General features: G+C 44.0%; 2 protein-coding genes across 10 annotated transcripts; both read left to right on the forward strand.

Annotated features, from left to right (window-relative positions):
* The first annotated feature begins 1,268 nt into the window (after positions 1-1,268).
* On the forward strand, positions 1,269-7,778 carry LOC106588346 (probable ATP-dependent RNA helicase DDX5). Of its 2 annotated transcripts, none has more exons than XM_045706078.1 (13): positions 1,269-1,513; positions 2,526-2,700; positions 2,807-2,903; positions 3,002-3,135; positions 3,233-3,298; positions 3,398-3,539; positions 3,658-3,818; positions 4,284-4,456; positions 4,617-4,727; positions 4,820-4,881; positions 4,966-5,025; positions 6,515-6,752; positions 6,979-7,292. In XM_045706078.1, exons 1-13 carry the CDS (start codon positions 1,473-1,475, stop codon positions 7,007-7,009), a joined length of 1,491 nt encoding a protein of 496 aa, XP_045562034.1. In that variant the 5' UTR covers positions 1,269-1,472; the 3' UTR covers positions 7,010-7,292. The 2 variants fall into 2 exon arrangements, with proteins under 2 accessions (XP_045562034.1, XP_014032709.1); XM_014177234.2 differs by having other exon boundaries at positions 1,270-1,513; positions 6,515-6,736; positions 6,979-7,778.
* Positions 7,779-7,972: 194 nt separating this feature from the next.
* Positions 7,973-11,862, forward strand: LOC106586546 (DNA polymerase subunit gamma-2, mitochondrial). Of its 8 annotated transcripts, none has more exons than XM_045706132.1 (7): positions 7,973-8,752; positions 8,901-9,002; positions 9,460-9,595; positions 10,411-10,551; positions 10,709-10,789; positions 10,869-10,969; positions 11,245-11,862. In XM_045706132.1, the coding sequence occupies exons 3-7, from the start codon at positions 9,515-9,517 to the stop codon at positions 11,405-11,407; spliced, it is 567 nt and encodes a 188-aa protein (XP_045562088.1). In that variant the 5' UTR covers positions 7,973-8,752; positions 8,901-9,002; positions 9,460-9,514; the 3' UTR covers positions 11,408-11,862. The 8 variants fall into 8 exon arrangements, with proteins under 8 accessions (XP_045562088.1, XP_045562084.1, XP_045562092.1 ...); XM_045706128.1 differs by having other exon boundaries at positions 9,465-9,595; XM_045706136.1 differs by having other exon boundaries at positions 8,901-8,993.
* Positions 11,863-16,731: the final 4,869 nt, after the last annotated feature.

Here is a 16,731-nt window from a genome sequence, read left to right on the forward strand (position 1 = left end):
AGACAGGGTGTTCTTCCGAGTATCTGTCTTAAAGTAGTTCCCAGAGTTTCTAAGCCCAGAGGCCCAACATCGCGAGACTTCCGGGATGGCTAGCGAAGCAGACCAGGACTGGGTTTGGGGTTTGAGAAGAAATTAAATTCTACACTACAGGGATTTTTTTGTCGATATTCAGAAAGTTCGCATAGAAAATAGATGCGACAATTGCCTGCTAACAAAGTAACTTTTTTTTTAGATGTTTTCGTGTCTTAAAAATGTTTTACTTTTGTTAAATAATTTGTACACAGTTTAAATGGCTTTTACAGATTTGATGTTTTTACGAGGAAAAGTAATTTTATTCATGGTTGTTTCTATTGTTTTTAACAACATGTACTTTTTAACAAATTGAAATGTAATTCAAATGCTGTTTTTATGCTTTTATGCCGTTTTTATATGTATAAACTGATATACAAAAATATATATGAGCTGTTTTTAAAGGAAATGTGAAAACATTTCCAAAATTAAAAAAATGGCCTGCTAGGGTGCATTTAAATTCTAACAAGCAGTCATTGTAGAGAATCATTGTACCATCTAAACCAGTGTTTCCCAACCCTGGTCCTCGAGTGCCGCAGCAGTTTCCATTACAGGTTGCACATTTTTTTTAACATTGCTTTTGTCTAATTAATCTGGGCCTATGGAAACAGAAGTGAAAAATGATTCCTTAGTTGTTAATATAAAGGCATAATCTAGATTCGAGACAATGTCTTAAGTAGTTGAACATGTTATTACTCCAACCTCTTGAAAGTGACAAACTGATACTTTCTCATTTTCGTAAAACAAACATTGCATATGGAAGGAGTGCCTTTCGATTCGACTGCCTGCACATGCGCAGTCCGTTAAAACCGATGACGTCTGTTTCTGCGCATGAGTTTAGCTAGCCAAAGTCGCCTTAACGTCGCCAACAAGTGGGATCTTGGTTTTCTATTAGAGAAGCAGATTCTGCCTGTCTTTGGTATCCATTATCTGTTGACTGTATTAAAATGAACATTGGTCAAATTTTATTTGAAGATATGTGTTAATTGCAAACGTTGGGGGTGATCACTATTTGCTTTTGTACATATTTGGTTCCCATTGTTTTGTTGCTTCTTTCAGTAGACTATTGAGTAGAAGTTGTAGCTAATGTAGTGTTCCTGTGTAACCACAATGTTGCGTCTACTACCTGCAGGTTACTGTAAAAATGGGGTAATAAACACGTCATAAACTGTGCCAATCAACTAACTTCCGTGACCAAATAAGGAGAAAAAGTAGTACCAGACACAGGCGCGTTGATATGTTCCAATGTGTTATGAGCTAGTACACCGTTTGACTGACATTTGTGTCCCCGGCATTTCTATTTTCGTGTGTCGCACTTGTAGATTATCAACTTGTATTTATCATAGATTGGTTTAGAGATATAGACGTAGATACAGTCTGTTACTTTCATACTCTGCTTAACCATGCCCGGATTTTCCGACAGAGATCGTGGCAGAGACAGGGGGTAAGTAAGTAATGCGAATGTCTGTTTAGCTAACGTCGTTAGCTAGGAAAAGACGGTGCGATGGTTAGTTTTAACGCGGTACTGTAGCTAGCTAGGTACGTTTTGTTTATCCCTGCCATTGGCTTTGGCTAGATGAACAATGTTAATGCGACTTCTTTGAACCCTAATCAATTGTTAAAGTACATTTTGCCTGATCTAATTTATGTAACAAGCTGGTTGGGCAAATGTTTAGCTGGCAGTTAACATTTGCTAACTAGGTATAACGCGCGTTAACAATCGGAGATTCTTAGAGGCCTATGCTATATTTTTGATATAATAACGATATCCACCACCCTTGCACATCGGCGCATAAAATATAGTATTTGATGTTGGTTAGGTAAGAACCCTGGAATGTTTGGTCATCTTTAAATGTGGCAAATTGTTTCGAATCAAAATGCCGGCCGGTTCCCTTTGTTCCTCTACCGGCCGGAATTAAAATGGCAGCTAAACTGGTTTAAACGTGACGCAGAAACTAATGTAGATAGACCTACCACATCTTTGCATGTGTAAGCAAACTGCTCTCCAGCCCCTGATCGTGGCTCTCAGTTCCATTACACAAGCCATTAGATGAAGGCGTCGTTCTGTAGGGGAGTGTTAAGATAAGAGCCACGACGCTTGGTCTTAACATTAACACGCATCGATTTCGGTACGGGTTTGGAAGCATAAGGACCTTATCATTCATATTGGCGAAATTGATACACACACTTATTGGGTTAGGGTTCCCACACGGCCATGTTACAGTGCTTGTTTACGGAAGAGCGAGTGTGGACTACCTGCACTAATTAGCTGAAGGAACCTAACTTCTGTCACGCTAACGTTAGCTGTTGTAGTACTCATCAAGCCATGCAAACTCGTAGGGGAATGTGGGGTATCAGTTCCTCAATGTAGCTGGAATAACTATCTGACTTCTCAACACAGCATCCACTGTATGCTCAGTCATCTAATATTAGGTTGTTCCCCCCTACTATTTCAGGTATGGAGGTGCACCTCGTTTTGGAGGCGGTGGTGGCAGTAGGGGTGGACCCCCCCAGGGGAAATTTGGCAACCCAGGTGAAAGGCTGCGTAAAAAACACTGGAACATGGATGAGCTCCCAAAGTTTGAGAAGAACTTCTACCAGGAGCACCCGGATGTGACCCGCAGACCACCTGTAAGTGACCCAGGCAGTTCTTTCCATCTGATTTGAGTGTGTGGTCTTCACCTTTTGATTCAAGTGGTCTTTGCCAATGAACAACCTTTTATGTGTCTAATTGCAGCAAGAGGTGGAGAACTACCTGAGAAGTAAAGAAGTAACAGTGAAAGGCAGAGACTGCCCCAAGCCCATGATGAAGTTTCATGAGGCCAATTTTCCAAGTGAGTAAAACCTGTCTTCCAACTTTGCTTAAGAACAAGCTGGTCGTATAAGATGGTGGAATTGAATCTCATATGTAATCGAACTTTGTACTTTTCAGATTATGTGATGGATGTGATTGTCAAACAAGGATGGGCTGAGCCAACTCCTATCCAGGCTCAGGGCTGGCCTCTGGCCCTCAGTGGGAAAGACATGGTGGGCATCGCCCAGACAGGCTCCGGGAAAACCCTTGCTGTAAGTACATTGATTTAAAACTACTATTGGTAGCATCTTTCTGGTACATATTTGTGCAGATGAACCAAGCTCAATTTTTTTTCCCCCCCCCTCACAGTATCTGCTGCCTGCAATCGTGCACATTCAACACCAGCCATTCTTGGAGCATGGAGACGGGCCTATAGTAAGTACGCCATAAGCCTCTTGACTAGAGAACATCCTTCTTAGTTTTTACAGGGTAAGTCCAGCTGAATAACACTTGTCTCTTATCTTTGTCTCTCAGTGTTTGGTGCTGGCCCCGACCCGTGAGCTGGCCCAGCAGGTGCAGCAGGTTGCCGCTGAGTATGGCAGGGCCTCCCGTCTGAAGTCAGTCTGCGTCTATGGTGGAGCCCCCAAAGGACCCCAGATTCGGGACCTTGAGCGAGGTATCTATACACCACTTTGTTTTTCTGTCATTTGTTTTCTCAGTACGTTGGTTCTGCATTAAATAATTTTTGTGACAGAGGCAGACATCTGAGTGAGTGTTGTCTGTTCCCCCCCCAGGTGTTGAGATCTGTATTGCCACCCCAGGGCGCCTCATTGACTTCCTGGAGGCTGGGAAGACCAACCTTCGCAGGTGTACCTACCTTGTGCTGGACGAGGCTGACCGTATGCTGGACATGGGCTTCGAGCCCCAAATCCGCAAAATTGTGGACCAAATTAGAGTATGTGGCTTTGACTCAACGCAATTGCTTTGGCGAGACTTCTTCAGTATAAAGGCTCATTCCCACAATGATTTGCAGACTTGCTCAATACTTGCTGCTCATTTCAATTGGCAGAATTCCCATTGGACTTTGACAAATCATTGCAGAGTCTGCATACCTCGACAAACCAGTATCCCCGCACATTGACTCGGTACCGATACCCCCTGTATATAGCCTTGGTATTGTTACTTTTTATAAATGTTTTACTTTAGCTTCTTTATTAAATATTTTCTCAACTCTATTTCTTGAACTGCATTGTTGGTTAAGTACTTGTAAGTGAGCATTTCACGGTAAAATCTACACCTGTTGTATTCGGCGCATGTGACAAATAAAATTTGCTTCGGTTTTTCTGTAGGATCAGCCATTTGACTGCTTGAAGGATTTGATGAAATACCAAGTAATCTGTTTTCTCTGTTCTTCTCTCAGCCGGATCGTCAGACCCTCATGTGGAGTGCCACCTGGCCCAAGGAGGTGCGTCAGCTGGCTGAGGACTTCCTGAAGCAGTATGTCCAGATCAACGTGGGTGCTCTGCAGCTCAGCGCCAACCACAACATCCTGCAGATAGTGGACGTGTGCAACGACGGAGAGAAGGATGACAAGTGAGTGACACATTCCTCCTCCGCAAAGCCAAACGTCACATTTCCACTGCTTCATAGTTGAAGGAATTCAAACGGAAGAACTCTTCAATTGGTCATTAATTTGTCCAGGATAAAGTGAGTCGTGCCAATTTGAACCCGGTCTCTTGTCTTTCCACCTAAGACTCCTCCGGCTGCTGGAAGAGATCATGAGCGAGAAAGAGAACAAGACCATCATATTTACCGAGACCAAGAGACGCTGCGATGAGCTCACCAGGAGGATGAGACGAGATGGGTAAGGGTCATCACAATAGTGTCTCATTTAACTGGGACATCATTCTCCTTGTAATGAGTCATGCCTCTGATGTCCATGTTTGTCTGTTACAGCTGGCCAGCAATGGGTATCCACGGAGACAAGAGCCAGCAGGAGAGGGACTGGGTTCTCAATGGTATGCCTGAAATATTTTCAAAATGTTTTCTTTTCTTTTTTCTCGTTTGTTACGGCAATGTTTAACTAAAGTCTCTTTCCACAGAGTTCAAATACGGCAAGGCCCCCATCCTCATCGCCACTGACGTGGCCTCCCGCGGTCTAGGTCAGTATGGCTTTGGTTAAACCCTCTGGTTGTTTTCCTCAATATTTTCACTTTTTTAAAGAAAGTGGTTTTGGCTTTCTTTAACTTCTATGCATTTTCTGAGTTTTTCTCACCTAAAGGTGCAGTCTTTGTGGCAGGGCCTAGGCATGACAAGTCCCAGGCCTCGAGGGGGAAGGAGGACATATTGGAAATGAAGTTGCCCCACTGGCTGCCACCCAGTGGGCCTAGAGAGGTGAAAGCTCTGTGTGCCAGTAATCCTCAAGTCAAAAGGCAGTGTGGCTAAGCCTTGTTTCTGATATCTTTTTTATTTTTATACTTGACATTATTTGTTCTCTGTCCATGGATTTTTACCTGACAAATGCCTTCGTCGAGACGTTTCCAACTCAAACGTTACACACACACACAAAAACGAACACTTGATGTGACCATTTGCCTTGCATGCGTTTTGTAGAGGGCACTGTATTGCAAGTCACTGTTTGAGATTGAGCGATTCTGTTAGTTGCGGAGCTTGTCCCCCAAAAAAGCATGGGTGTTTTGCGAATGTCACAGCTTTCCATTGCTATATATTTTTTTTTCCCTCACGCAAAGCACTGGTTTTCTTGAAATGGAGAGAGCAGTTTTCAACTTACTGTTGTCGAATCGAAATTGATGAGAAACTGGCACATGTGTTTAAGGGGCTATGGGAACATCTAGAGAAAGTGAAAAATAGAAGAGCTTCAAAAACCAAAGTTCCTCCCTCGCCTGCTTTTTAAAGTCATGTCGAGACCTGCCAACGAGAGACATTTTCTCAAGTGAACGAACACTGGCTTCTGGGAAGATCTTGCCTAGACGAGACTGATGGGGGCGGGATGCTCTATGCTCTCTGAGGGGCACCACAGGGGTCAATACTTGGGCCTTTTTCATTTTTGCCTTTTTTGGGTCCCCCCTCAAATTAGTACTTGGTCTATTCGGTCTTGGCAAGACGTGCAGTGAGGCCTTTATTAGCAAGCTTCTCATGAGTGTGTACTGGGAAAAAGGACCTTCAGAACCCATACCAACTGAAAGGTCCTATATTGGCACACGAGGAGGCAACAGTGCACATAGCGGCCCTACTGCGTAGAAGCTCCTGGATGTCACTTGACAATTTGTGGGGGAGTTCGCTGCATTGGGAAAGGACTAGTGAATGCATACTCCTTAATGGTAAGACTTCAAATCCAGTTCTTTTCCTCCTTTGGTTAAAAAAGGGAGGGAGAATGCCTTAGGATTTTTTGATATGGTAAGCAAACGGAGTGTGCATCTCGTTTCTCTCTTCCCACAGTAGTATTCCCATGGAGTAGAATGTATTTCTTGGATTATGTTGGCTAACCCTGTTCTTTGCAGCTCAGTTAAGTATCCAGTCTGGAACCTTTTAGCTCTCCATTCTATATGCTAACCTTGTCCTTTGGTCTGGCTGTTGTGGTGTGCAAAATCCTGTATGGCGTCCTTTTTGCCACACTGCAACACTTTACAGATGTGGAGGATGTGAAATTTGTCATAAATTATGACTATCCTAACTCCTCTGAGGACTATATCCACCGCATTGGACGCACGGCCCGCAGTCAAAAAACGGGCACCGCCTACACCTTCTTCACCCCCAACAACATGAAACAGGCCAGTGACCTCATAGCTGTGCTCCGTGAAGCTAACCAGGCTATCAACCCCAAGCTTCTCCAGATGGCAGAGGCCAGAGGAGGTAATTCCTATGGCGGGTGAGACGCGAACAAGGCTGTGGTTACATCTGCACACATTTAGCAAATCTATTTGAAGGGTTTTGGGGCAGAGGTTCTTAAAAAAAAAAAATTTAAATATGAAGATGACCCACCTTGTTCTCGCCATATTTGTCAACTATCATTTTAGTATAAATGTCTTCACGCCACCCATCACTGCTACCAGTCTCATCACTGCCCTGTCTCTTGTTTTTGTCTTGTTTTCCAGGTCGTGGAGGGGGGGGAAGAGGTGGCTTTAGGGATGACCGACGAGATAGGTATTCTGGGGGGAGGAGTTACGGTGGTGGTGGTGGTGGTGGTAGTTACAGGGACAAGGATAGCGACAGGGGGTTTGGTGGGGGACCAAAGAGTGCCTTTGGCGCAAAAACCCAAAACGGAGGGGGCTACGGGGGTAGCACCTATGACAAGGGCGCTAGCTCTGGCGGTAGCTACGGCAACAGCTACAGCAGCAACGGACAGGCTAGCTTCGGCGCCACCAATCAGGTGGGTGCGTTCGGTGGCCAGAACTTCCAGGCCCCTCCACAGTTTGGAGCCACACAGGCGGCCGCCCCAAACGGCATGGGTCGCCCACCGTTTCCCTTTAACCCACAGGCGCAGCAGACCCAACAACCCCCACCCATGGTACCCTACTCAATGCCTCCACCTTTCCCACAGTAACTGACAAGGTGTAGATTGTGCGCACAATTCGCAACGAAACCACCCTTTTCCCCCTCTTGTCTTTTTAAATCTTATGAATATTATTATCCTTTGTACTGTTTAACTTTTTTTGCTTACAGCAGGGTTGGAATTCTTCAGTAACCCCGAGCATTGAAATAAGTCCCAAGGGGGCTGTTGAAGTGCATCTTTAACTGGTGCACCTCTCCTTGACTGTTTTTATTTGTTACATTCCTCAGTAATTTATTTTTACTAAGTAATGCAGATTTTGAGTTAGTGGTATGTTTAAAGTGATATGTTAAGATCTTACCTGGGGGCCATGCATGGGCCTTCAAATAAAATAAATCAATTGAAGTTGTGGTGGTTCATTGTTCTATTCTGATTACTCATCCAGCATTTCATCTTAGTGGATAGTCAATTAAAACAATTACATCAGGACACAAAATAATATAGCAAACATTCCTAATTGCACAAGTATGACCGTGAGGTTAAAGAACGTAAGGTAATGTCGCTACGGAATGTGACGTAGACATTATAGCTTTACTTCCGGGTGCTCCCAGTCCACGCATTACACATGGTTGCAAGTATTTTAGAAATAGAAGAGTATGCATATGTTACTTTATTATATTGAGTTCTCAGGCCTTGCCAAAAGTACTCGTGGTTTAATTCTCAGGCAAGTGCATTCACTTTCCAATGTCAATTTTCTAACGTGATTTCAGCCTAGGAATGACTTCTAAAAGGTGAGACCGCACACAATGCATTGCTAGTTAAGTTTCAGCTTGACGCATGCTTAACAACTTTTCAATAACGAAATGACTGACCACTAAACATGCTCACTTACTGTGTTAGACGACTCATCTGGAGATGTGAGAATATACCAAAAATGTCACTATGCTGCAGGATAGCTTTTGCGCTTCAGCACAGCAACTTCTGCCAGGTCTGTCGCTGAGGACTCGGACCACACCAAAACACTGATGCAACTATGCACTGACGGGTAACTTTTATTGCATAGCTTCTGGCCAACTTCATAGAGGTTATTTTCAGCGTGGAACCAACTGTGGCTATGGACCACTTGGTATGGAACTAAGGAAGAACATTCTTGAACAGTGGTGGAACTCTGTGATAGGGTCCAGGGCATAGGTGTTTGGGATAACCACTCTACACCTGAGTAAGGACAGAACTACTGAGAGGGATGGACAGTTGAGAGCTGTTGACACTGAGAACCTACGTCAAATACTTTCCCAGAGAGCTAAGCAAGGACCAACTTACTCAGAAGCTACAGCCCCTTATCCAGAATAGTGCATCTGTTCGAACCAGTCTTTTCCAAGGTAACTATCATTGGATGTTGTATTGAACACCTCTGCTATTTTTACATGTGTGCATGCTTCAGGACATAGAAATCGACGCGTAGAGTTAAATGAAATTCAACATTAGGTTTCCAGGCTAACATTGTCAATGTTTTTCCCTCCTGTCCAGGTGTTTTGGAGCAGTATGTGCCATCTTTGGAACTAGTGAACAGAAATCTGCCGTTCGGCCTGGCTGAAACCGGCTTGTGCTTCCAGCCATCAGGTGAATCTGGTTGGTGAGGCTTCCTCTCCCTCAAATCACATGGACCATTCAGCTGCCTTGTGGTCATTTACCATTATGCTTATTCAAAGTGCAAATAGATTTAATTGAGCATAGATTTAACCTAAATCATACATCTCCTTGTGTTTTGTTTGAGATGGCAGATGGCTATAACAACACCTGGGCATAGCAGACTATAGAGTAGTTGTGCACTTTAAAGGTAGACTCCGCGATCTGACCGCAAAGTGGGTCAATTCCTGCAACAACTAAGAGTGCTGAAGTGCGAGATTCACCTTCTCCACTGTTTTGGTCCCGTACCAATGACATTCTAACAGCATAAAGCGAACCCGTGCACATACTGTGTGAGCAAAGTCTTGCATCTCGCTCAACTCAATATCTGCGTTGCTGCTCGTGGCAGTCATTTTGCTGAGTCTACCTTTAACCCCTAATCTGTGTCCATTCCTGGCAGCCCAGATGAAGTTACCCAGGGCGTCTCGTGGTGTGTGAATTTTGTACAATTTCCCATGAGGCCCTGGAGACTGAGTCGAGGGGACGCAGAGCTGCTGCAGACGCACAAGGGTGCTCGCAACAAACTACAGGCCAGTGTAATGCTGCCTTCTACTGCAGGGACAAAACTGCAGTTAATACCCTATCCCTCTCATGCTGTCACAATACAACAATTTAGGAGTAGATCTTTATAATTTTTCACAATATGTCAGTTGCACAGGAGGCTGCTGAGGGGAGGACGGCTCATAATAATGACTGGAATGGAATGATATTAAACACATGGAAACCATGTTAGATTTGCTTGATTCCATTAGTTCTGTTCCAGCCATTACTTTGAACCCGTCCTCCCCAATTAAGGTGCCACCGGCCGCCCGTGGTCAGTTGTGTGGCGGCAGGTAGCCTAGCGGTTAGCGCATTATTCCATTAACCCGAAAGATCTCTGGTTAGAATAGCTAAGCCAACAAGGTTAAGAATCTATGTGCCCTTGAGCAAGGCACTTAACCCTAATTTGCTCCACGGGCGCCGTACTACTATGCTGCCCTACCAAGCGAAAAAGGCAGTAACTGCTCATTTGGTCGGAAATGAGTTAATATCATTCTTGCTACATTAAATACATGCTTATTCATGTGGACAAGAATCTGGCCTCTCTTGTATTGTGTGAAAATGGGGGTCATATTAGCAGTAACTGCACTAGGTTACTGTGAAACCAAGGTAAATATAAGCCATTTTTCTCAATTCCATGCTATGAGCAGTTACTGCCTTTTTGCTTGGTATGACAGTATGACTAACCCTGTAATACAACACAGTTCACTGCACTTATCTGGTGTATGTGACAAAACGTAATTTTGTTATGGTTAATAAAATCTGACTTCAATATCAGTTCGCCATATTTTTTTCTGTCTGTCATTCACAGTGCCGAGATGGGAGGAAGCCAGTCGTCCCCTATGCCGTCTCCATAACTGGAAACGTAGAGCGAGGACTGTTGGCGTACCTGTACAACTCATTCCAGCAAGTGAAGAAAGTCGACAGCAAACAGAGGCTACAGCAGAGAAAGGTGAAACACCTAAGTCCTTTCCACATTAGTTTTAGTATGGTTACATCTCTGATAACATGGGTGAGAACTTAAGCGTCCAACATGTTACTTCTGGTTTTTGAACTGATGGACATTATTAGAATGTGCTACACACACTGACATATTGTGGCCCTTGTAGGTTTTGAAGCTCCATCCTATTTTGTCTCCAGTTAAAGTGGCCTTGGACATGGGAAGGGGAGCCACTGTGGAACTAAGACAGGTAGGACACTATTGAGCTATACACAAAGTTATTCAATAGGACTATGATTGTAGTTATACAATTATATTCTACGTCTTAGGTTTGTGAAAGCTTGCTGCAGGAGTTCTTGGAAGGGGGAGTCTCTGCATGGCCTGGATATCTCGAAACCATGCCAACCTCAATGGAGCAGCTGAACATAAAGTAAATCTTCTTCATACCATGATAGTATACTTTATGTTGGGGTTTCCCATTTCATGTAACAGATTTCATGTGCTGTCCACTGTTGGATGCATTCTGAACACAATAGAATTCTGACAACAAAAGCCACACATATTTAGTGGCCATGCAATCTAGTGTATACAGAATTATGTAACATGTTGATGCTTGACTTCACTGAAGATAATCTTGATAGAAGCTGTACTGTTTCCCTGTGGGGACCCTACTGTAAATATAATGTTTGGTGCCTTTGTGCCCAGGTATGATGAGATGGGGGTGCTGTTCACTGTGATCAGTGACAACATGCTTGAGAGTGGCCTACTGCAGGTGCGCAGCCGCGACACCACCATTAAGGAGACCATGCACATCTCCGAGGTCAAGAAGTTTCTGCGCAGAACATATGAGCCAATGAGGGAGTTATAGTAATGTCCGGGTGAACCGGGTTAGAGGGGAGTACATTTGTTTTTGAACCGGGCTGCCTCCCGGGCGTGAACCAGGTGCCCCATTTTAGCCGTTGGCAAATTCGGCTTTCAACAGAAGTGACGTAGATTAAGCAACGATAATAGATATTGTATGTTTCTGAACGACGCTGCCTTGTTGACAACATGACCGAGTGGTGTAGATTACTGTTTGATTTGAGAAGGGCGCTTTGCCCATTCACGTCACATGCCATAGCCCGGTGAACTTAATCAAACTCCCTCGTTGATTGAAAACTGACATGTTCGGCTGACATTTGGCAAAATGTCAAAGGAGACTGTGAAAGAATGGAGTTGTGGGCCCTCATGGGCACCGGGAAAGCTGTCCATATGTGTTTGAGAACTATACCTCAAAGCATTTTTGACTATCTAGGATACTATTTTAAAGTTGTTCATAATTTTCACTTTGTGGTTGCCATTTTGTTGTCAGTGTCACTCATTCTGTCATCAGTAGCAAATTCTCATATGGAATTCTTTCTACGGGTCAACAAAACATGATTTAAGTGTATATATGTGTGTGTGTGTGTGTGTGTGTGTGTGTGTGTGTGTGTGTGTGTGTGTGTGTGTGTGTGTGTGTGTGTGTGTATATATGTGTGTGTGTGTGTGTGTGTATATATGTGTGTGTGTGTGTGTGTATATATGTGTGTGTGTGTGTGTGTGTATGTATGTGTGTGTGTGTGTGTGTATGTATATATATATATATGTATATATATATATATATATATATATATATATATATATATATATATATATATATATCTGTGTGTGTGTGTATATATATATATATATATACACTCACACCTATTCATTCATGGGTTTTTCTTTATTGGTACTATTTTCTACATTGTAAAAGTTTTGATGTCTTCACTCATATGAAATAACACATATGGAATCATGTAGTAAGCAAAAACGTTTTCAAGAAATCTAAATTTAATTTTTGATTCTTCAAAGTACCCGCCCTTTGCCTTGGTGACAGCTTTGCACACTTTCTCTCAACCAGCTTCACCTGGAATGCTTTCCCAATAGGCTTGATGGAGTTCCCACATATCCTGGGCACTTTTGTTGGGTGCTTTTCCTAAACTCTGCGGTCCAACTCATCCCAAACCATCTCAATTAGGTTGAGGTCAGGTGATTGTGGAGGCCAGGTCATCTGATGCAGCACCATCACTCTCCTTCTTGGTCAAAAAGCCCTTACACAGCCTTGAGGTGTGTTGGGTCATTGTCCTGTTGAAAAACAAATGAGATGGGATGGCGTATCGCTGCAGAACGGTGCGGTAGCCATGCTAGTTAAGTGTGCCTTGAATTCTAAATAAATCACTGACCATGTCACCAGAAAAGCACAATCACACCACCTCCATGCTTCACGGTGGGAACCACAAATGCGGAGATCATCCGTTCACCTACTCTGCGTCTCGCAAAGACACAGCGTTTGCAACCAAAAATCTCAGATTTGGACTCATCAGACCAAAGGACAGATTTCCACGGGTCTAATGTCCATTGCTTGTGTTTCTTGGCCCAAGCAAGTCTCTTATTCTTATTGGTGTCCTTTAGTAGTGGTTTCTTTGCAGCAATTTGACCTTGAAGGCCTTATTCACGCAGTCTCCTCTGAACAGTTAATGTTGAGACGTGTCTGTTACTTGAACTCTGTGAAGCATTTATTTGGGCTGCAATTTCTGAGGCTGGTAACTCCTTTCTTGTGGCGGTCCTCATGAGAGCCAGTTTCATCATAGCGCTTGATGGTTTTTGCGACTGCACTTGAAGAAAAGTTCAAAGTTCTTGAAATGTTCTTCATTGACTGACCATGTCTTAAAGTAATGATAGACTGTCATTTCTCTTTGCTTGTTTGAGCTGTTCTTGCCACAATATGGACTTAGTATTTTACCAAATAGGGTCTGAATACTTATGTAAATGTGATATTTCAGTTTTTGATTTTTAATACATTTGCAAAAATGTCTAAACCGGTTTTTGCTTTGTCATTATGGGGTATTGTGTGTCGATTGGGGGGGGGTACGATGTAATCTTTTTAAGAACAAGGCTGTAACGTAACAAAATGTGGAAAAGGTGAAGGCGTCTGAATACTTTCCGAATGCGCTGTATATATGTTTATATGGACTGAATAAAAATATTAATGCAACCATTTCAAAGAGGTAAAGGATTTCACATGACTGGGAATACAGATATGCTTCTGTTGGTCACAGATACCAACAAAAAGTAGGGGTGTGGATCAGAATACCAGTCAGTATCTGGTGTGACCACCATTTGCCTCATGCAGCCGACATGCAGTCCTTCTCATAGAGTTGATCAGGCTGTTGTTTGTGTTCTGTAGAATGTTGTCCCACTCCTCTTCAATGGCTGTGCGAAGTTGCTGGATATTGGCGGGAACTGGAACACGCTTTCGTACATGTCGATCCAGAGCATTCCAAACAGCTCAGTGGGTGACATGTCGTGTGAGTATGCAGGTCATGGAAGAACTGGGATATTTTCAGCTTCCAAGAATTGTGTAGAGATCCTTGCGTCATGGGGCTGTGGATTATCATTATGAAACATGAGGTGATGGTGGTGGGAGATTGGCACGACCATGGGCTTCAGGATCTCATCATGGTATCTCTGTGCATTCAAATTTCCATAGATCAATCAATCTAATGTATTTATGAAGCCCTTTTTACATCAGCCGATGTCACAAAGTGCTATACAGAAACCCAGCCTAAACCCCAAACAGCAAGCAATGTCGATGTAGAAGCACGGTGGCTAAGAAAAACTCCCTAGAAAGGCAGGAACCTAGGAAGAAACCTAGAGATGAACCAGGCTCTGAGGGGTGACAGACCTCTTCTGGTTGTGCCGGGTGGAGATTATAACAGTACATGGCCAAGATGTTCAAACGTTCATATATGACCAGCAAGGTCAAATAATAATAATCACAGTGGTTGTTGAGGGTTCAACAGGTCAGCACCTCAGGAGTAAATGTCAGTTGGCTTTTCATAGCCAATCATTCAGAGTTAGAGACAGCAGGTGTGGTATAGAGAGAGAGAGTCAAAAACATCAGGTCCGGGACAAGGTAGCACGTCCGGTGAACAGGTCAGGGTTCCATAGCTGCAGGCAGAACAGTTGAAACTGGAGCAGCAGCACGACGAGGTGGACTGGGGACAGCAAGGAGTCATCAGACCAGGAAGTCTTGAGGCATGGTCCGAGGGCTCAGGTCCTCCGAGAGAAGAGAAAGAGAGAGAGAATTAGTGGGAGCATACATAAATTCACACAGGACACTGGATAAGACAGGAGAAATACTCCAGATATAACAAATGCAATTGTGATCATTGTCTGTAGCTTATGTCTGCCCATACCATAACCCCACCGCCACCATGGGGCACTCTGTTCACAACGTTGACATCAGCAAACTGCTCGCCCACACGACGCAATACACGCCATCTGCCAGGTACAGTTGAAACTGGGATTAATCCTTGAAGAGCACACTTCTCCAGCATGCCAGTGGCCATCTTAGGTGACCATTTGCACACTGAAGTTGGTTACGACGCTGAACTGCAGTCAGGTCAAGACCCTGGTGAGGACGATGAGCACACAGATTAGCTTCCCTGAGACATTTTCTGACAGTTTGTGCAGAAAGTCTTTGGCTGTGTAAACCCAGTTTCATCAGCTGTCCGGGTGACTGGTCTCAGATGATCCCCCAGGTGAACAAGCCAGATGTGGAGGTCCTGGGCTGGCTTGGTTACACGTGGTCTGCGGTTGTGAGGCCGGTTGGAAGTACTTCCAAAATCTCTAAAATGATGTTGGAGGCAGCTTATGGTAGAGAAATGAACATTTAATTCTCAGGCAACAACTCTGGTGGACATTCCTGCAGTCAGCATGCCAATTGCACACCCCTCGAAACTAGAGACACCTGTGGCATTGTGTGACAGAACTGCACATTTTAGTGGCCTTTATTGTCCCCAGCACAAGGTGCACCTGTGTAATGATCATGCTGTTTAATCAACTTCTTAATATGCCACACCGGTTAGGTGCCAGACTGAGTTTTGGAGGGGAAATGGAAGTGAATGTGGGCGAGTTAAGTGAGGTGGAAGGTGTGGTGAAAAGCTTGGCGCCCAAGCCTGGGATCAATGGACATGATAAACAAGAATCGGGTCCAGTAGGAGTGACCTTTTTGGAGAAAGTGGATCCTTGCCTTTTGGCGGATCCATTTGTTGTTTCAGGGTGAGAAAGGAGTTGGGTGCCGTTGAATCAGTTAAGGTAACCCGTGGTGGACTTGTGATATTTATTTGTGTTTCTTCTGACCAGAGGGAGCGGGCGCTCCGTGTTACCTAACTTGGGTCAAGATCTGTTTCTTGCTTTGCTCTTAGGAACAGGGCACCATTGAAAGGATTGATTTCTGGGGAAGTGTGGAGGTGGAGCAATTGAAGTGGAAGATTCCTGGTATTTGTGACGCCCACCGTTTGGTGCGAAGCAGTCCCAGTGGTGAGCGTGGTGAAGCAGAGGAGTCACTGTCAATCCTTTTGAGTTTTGAGTCAGTCTTTAAATCAAATCAAATCAAACGTTATTGGTCACATACACATGGTTAGCAGGTGTTAATGCGAGTGTAGCGAAATGCTTGTGCTTCTAGTTCCGACAGTGCAATAATATCTAACAAGTAATCCAACAATTCCCCAACAACTACCTAATACACACAAATCTTAAGGGATGGAATAAGAATATGTACATATGGATGAGCAATGGCCGAGCGGCATAGGCAAGGTGCAATAGATGGTATAAGGTACAGTATATACATATGAGATGAGTAATGTATGATATGTTAACATTATTAAAGTAGCATTGTTTAAAGTGACTAGTGATCCATTTATTTAAGTGGCCAGTGATTTGAGTCTCTATGTAGGCAGCAGCCTCTCTGAGTTAGTGATTGCTGTTTAGCAGTCTGATGGCCTTGAGATAGAAACTGTTTTTCAGTCCCAGCTTTGATGCACCTGTACTGACCTCGCCTTCTAGATGGCAGCGGGGTGAACAGGCAGTGGTTCGGGTGGTTGTTGTCCTTGATGATCTTTTTGGCCTTCCTGTGACACCTACATTGGGGCTGTAGGTATCTTGGAGGGCAGGTAGTTTGCCCCCGGTGATGCTTTGTGCAGACCGCACCACCCTCTGGAAAGCCTTGCTGTTGAGGGCGGTGCAGTTGCCGTACCATGCGGTGATACAGCCCGACAGGATGCTCTCAATGGGTGCATCTGTAAAAGTTAGTGAGGGTTTTAGGTGACAAGCCAAATTTCTTCAGCC

The sequence above is a fragment of the Salmo salar genome, chromosome ssa02 (genome assembly GCF_905237065.1).
Source record: "Salmo salar chromosome ssa02, Ssal_v3.1, whole genome shotgun sequence".
Lineage (NCBI taxonomy): Eukaryota > Metazoa > Chordata > Actinopteri > Salmoniformes > Salmonidae > Salmo > Salmo salar.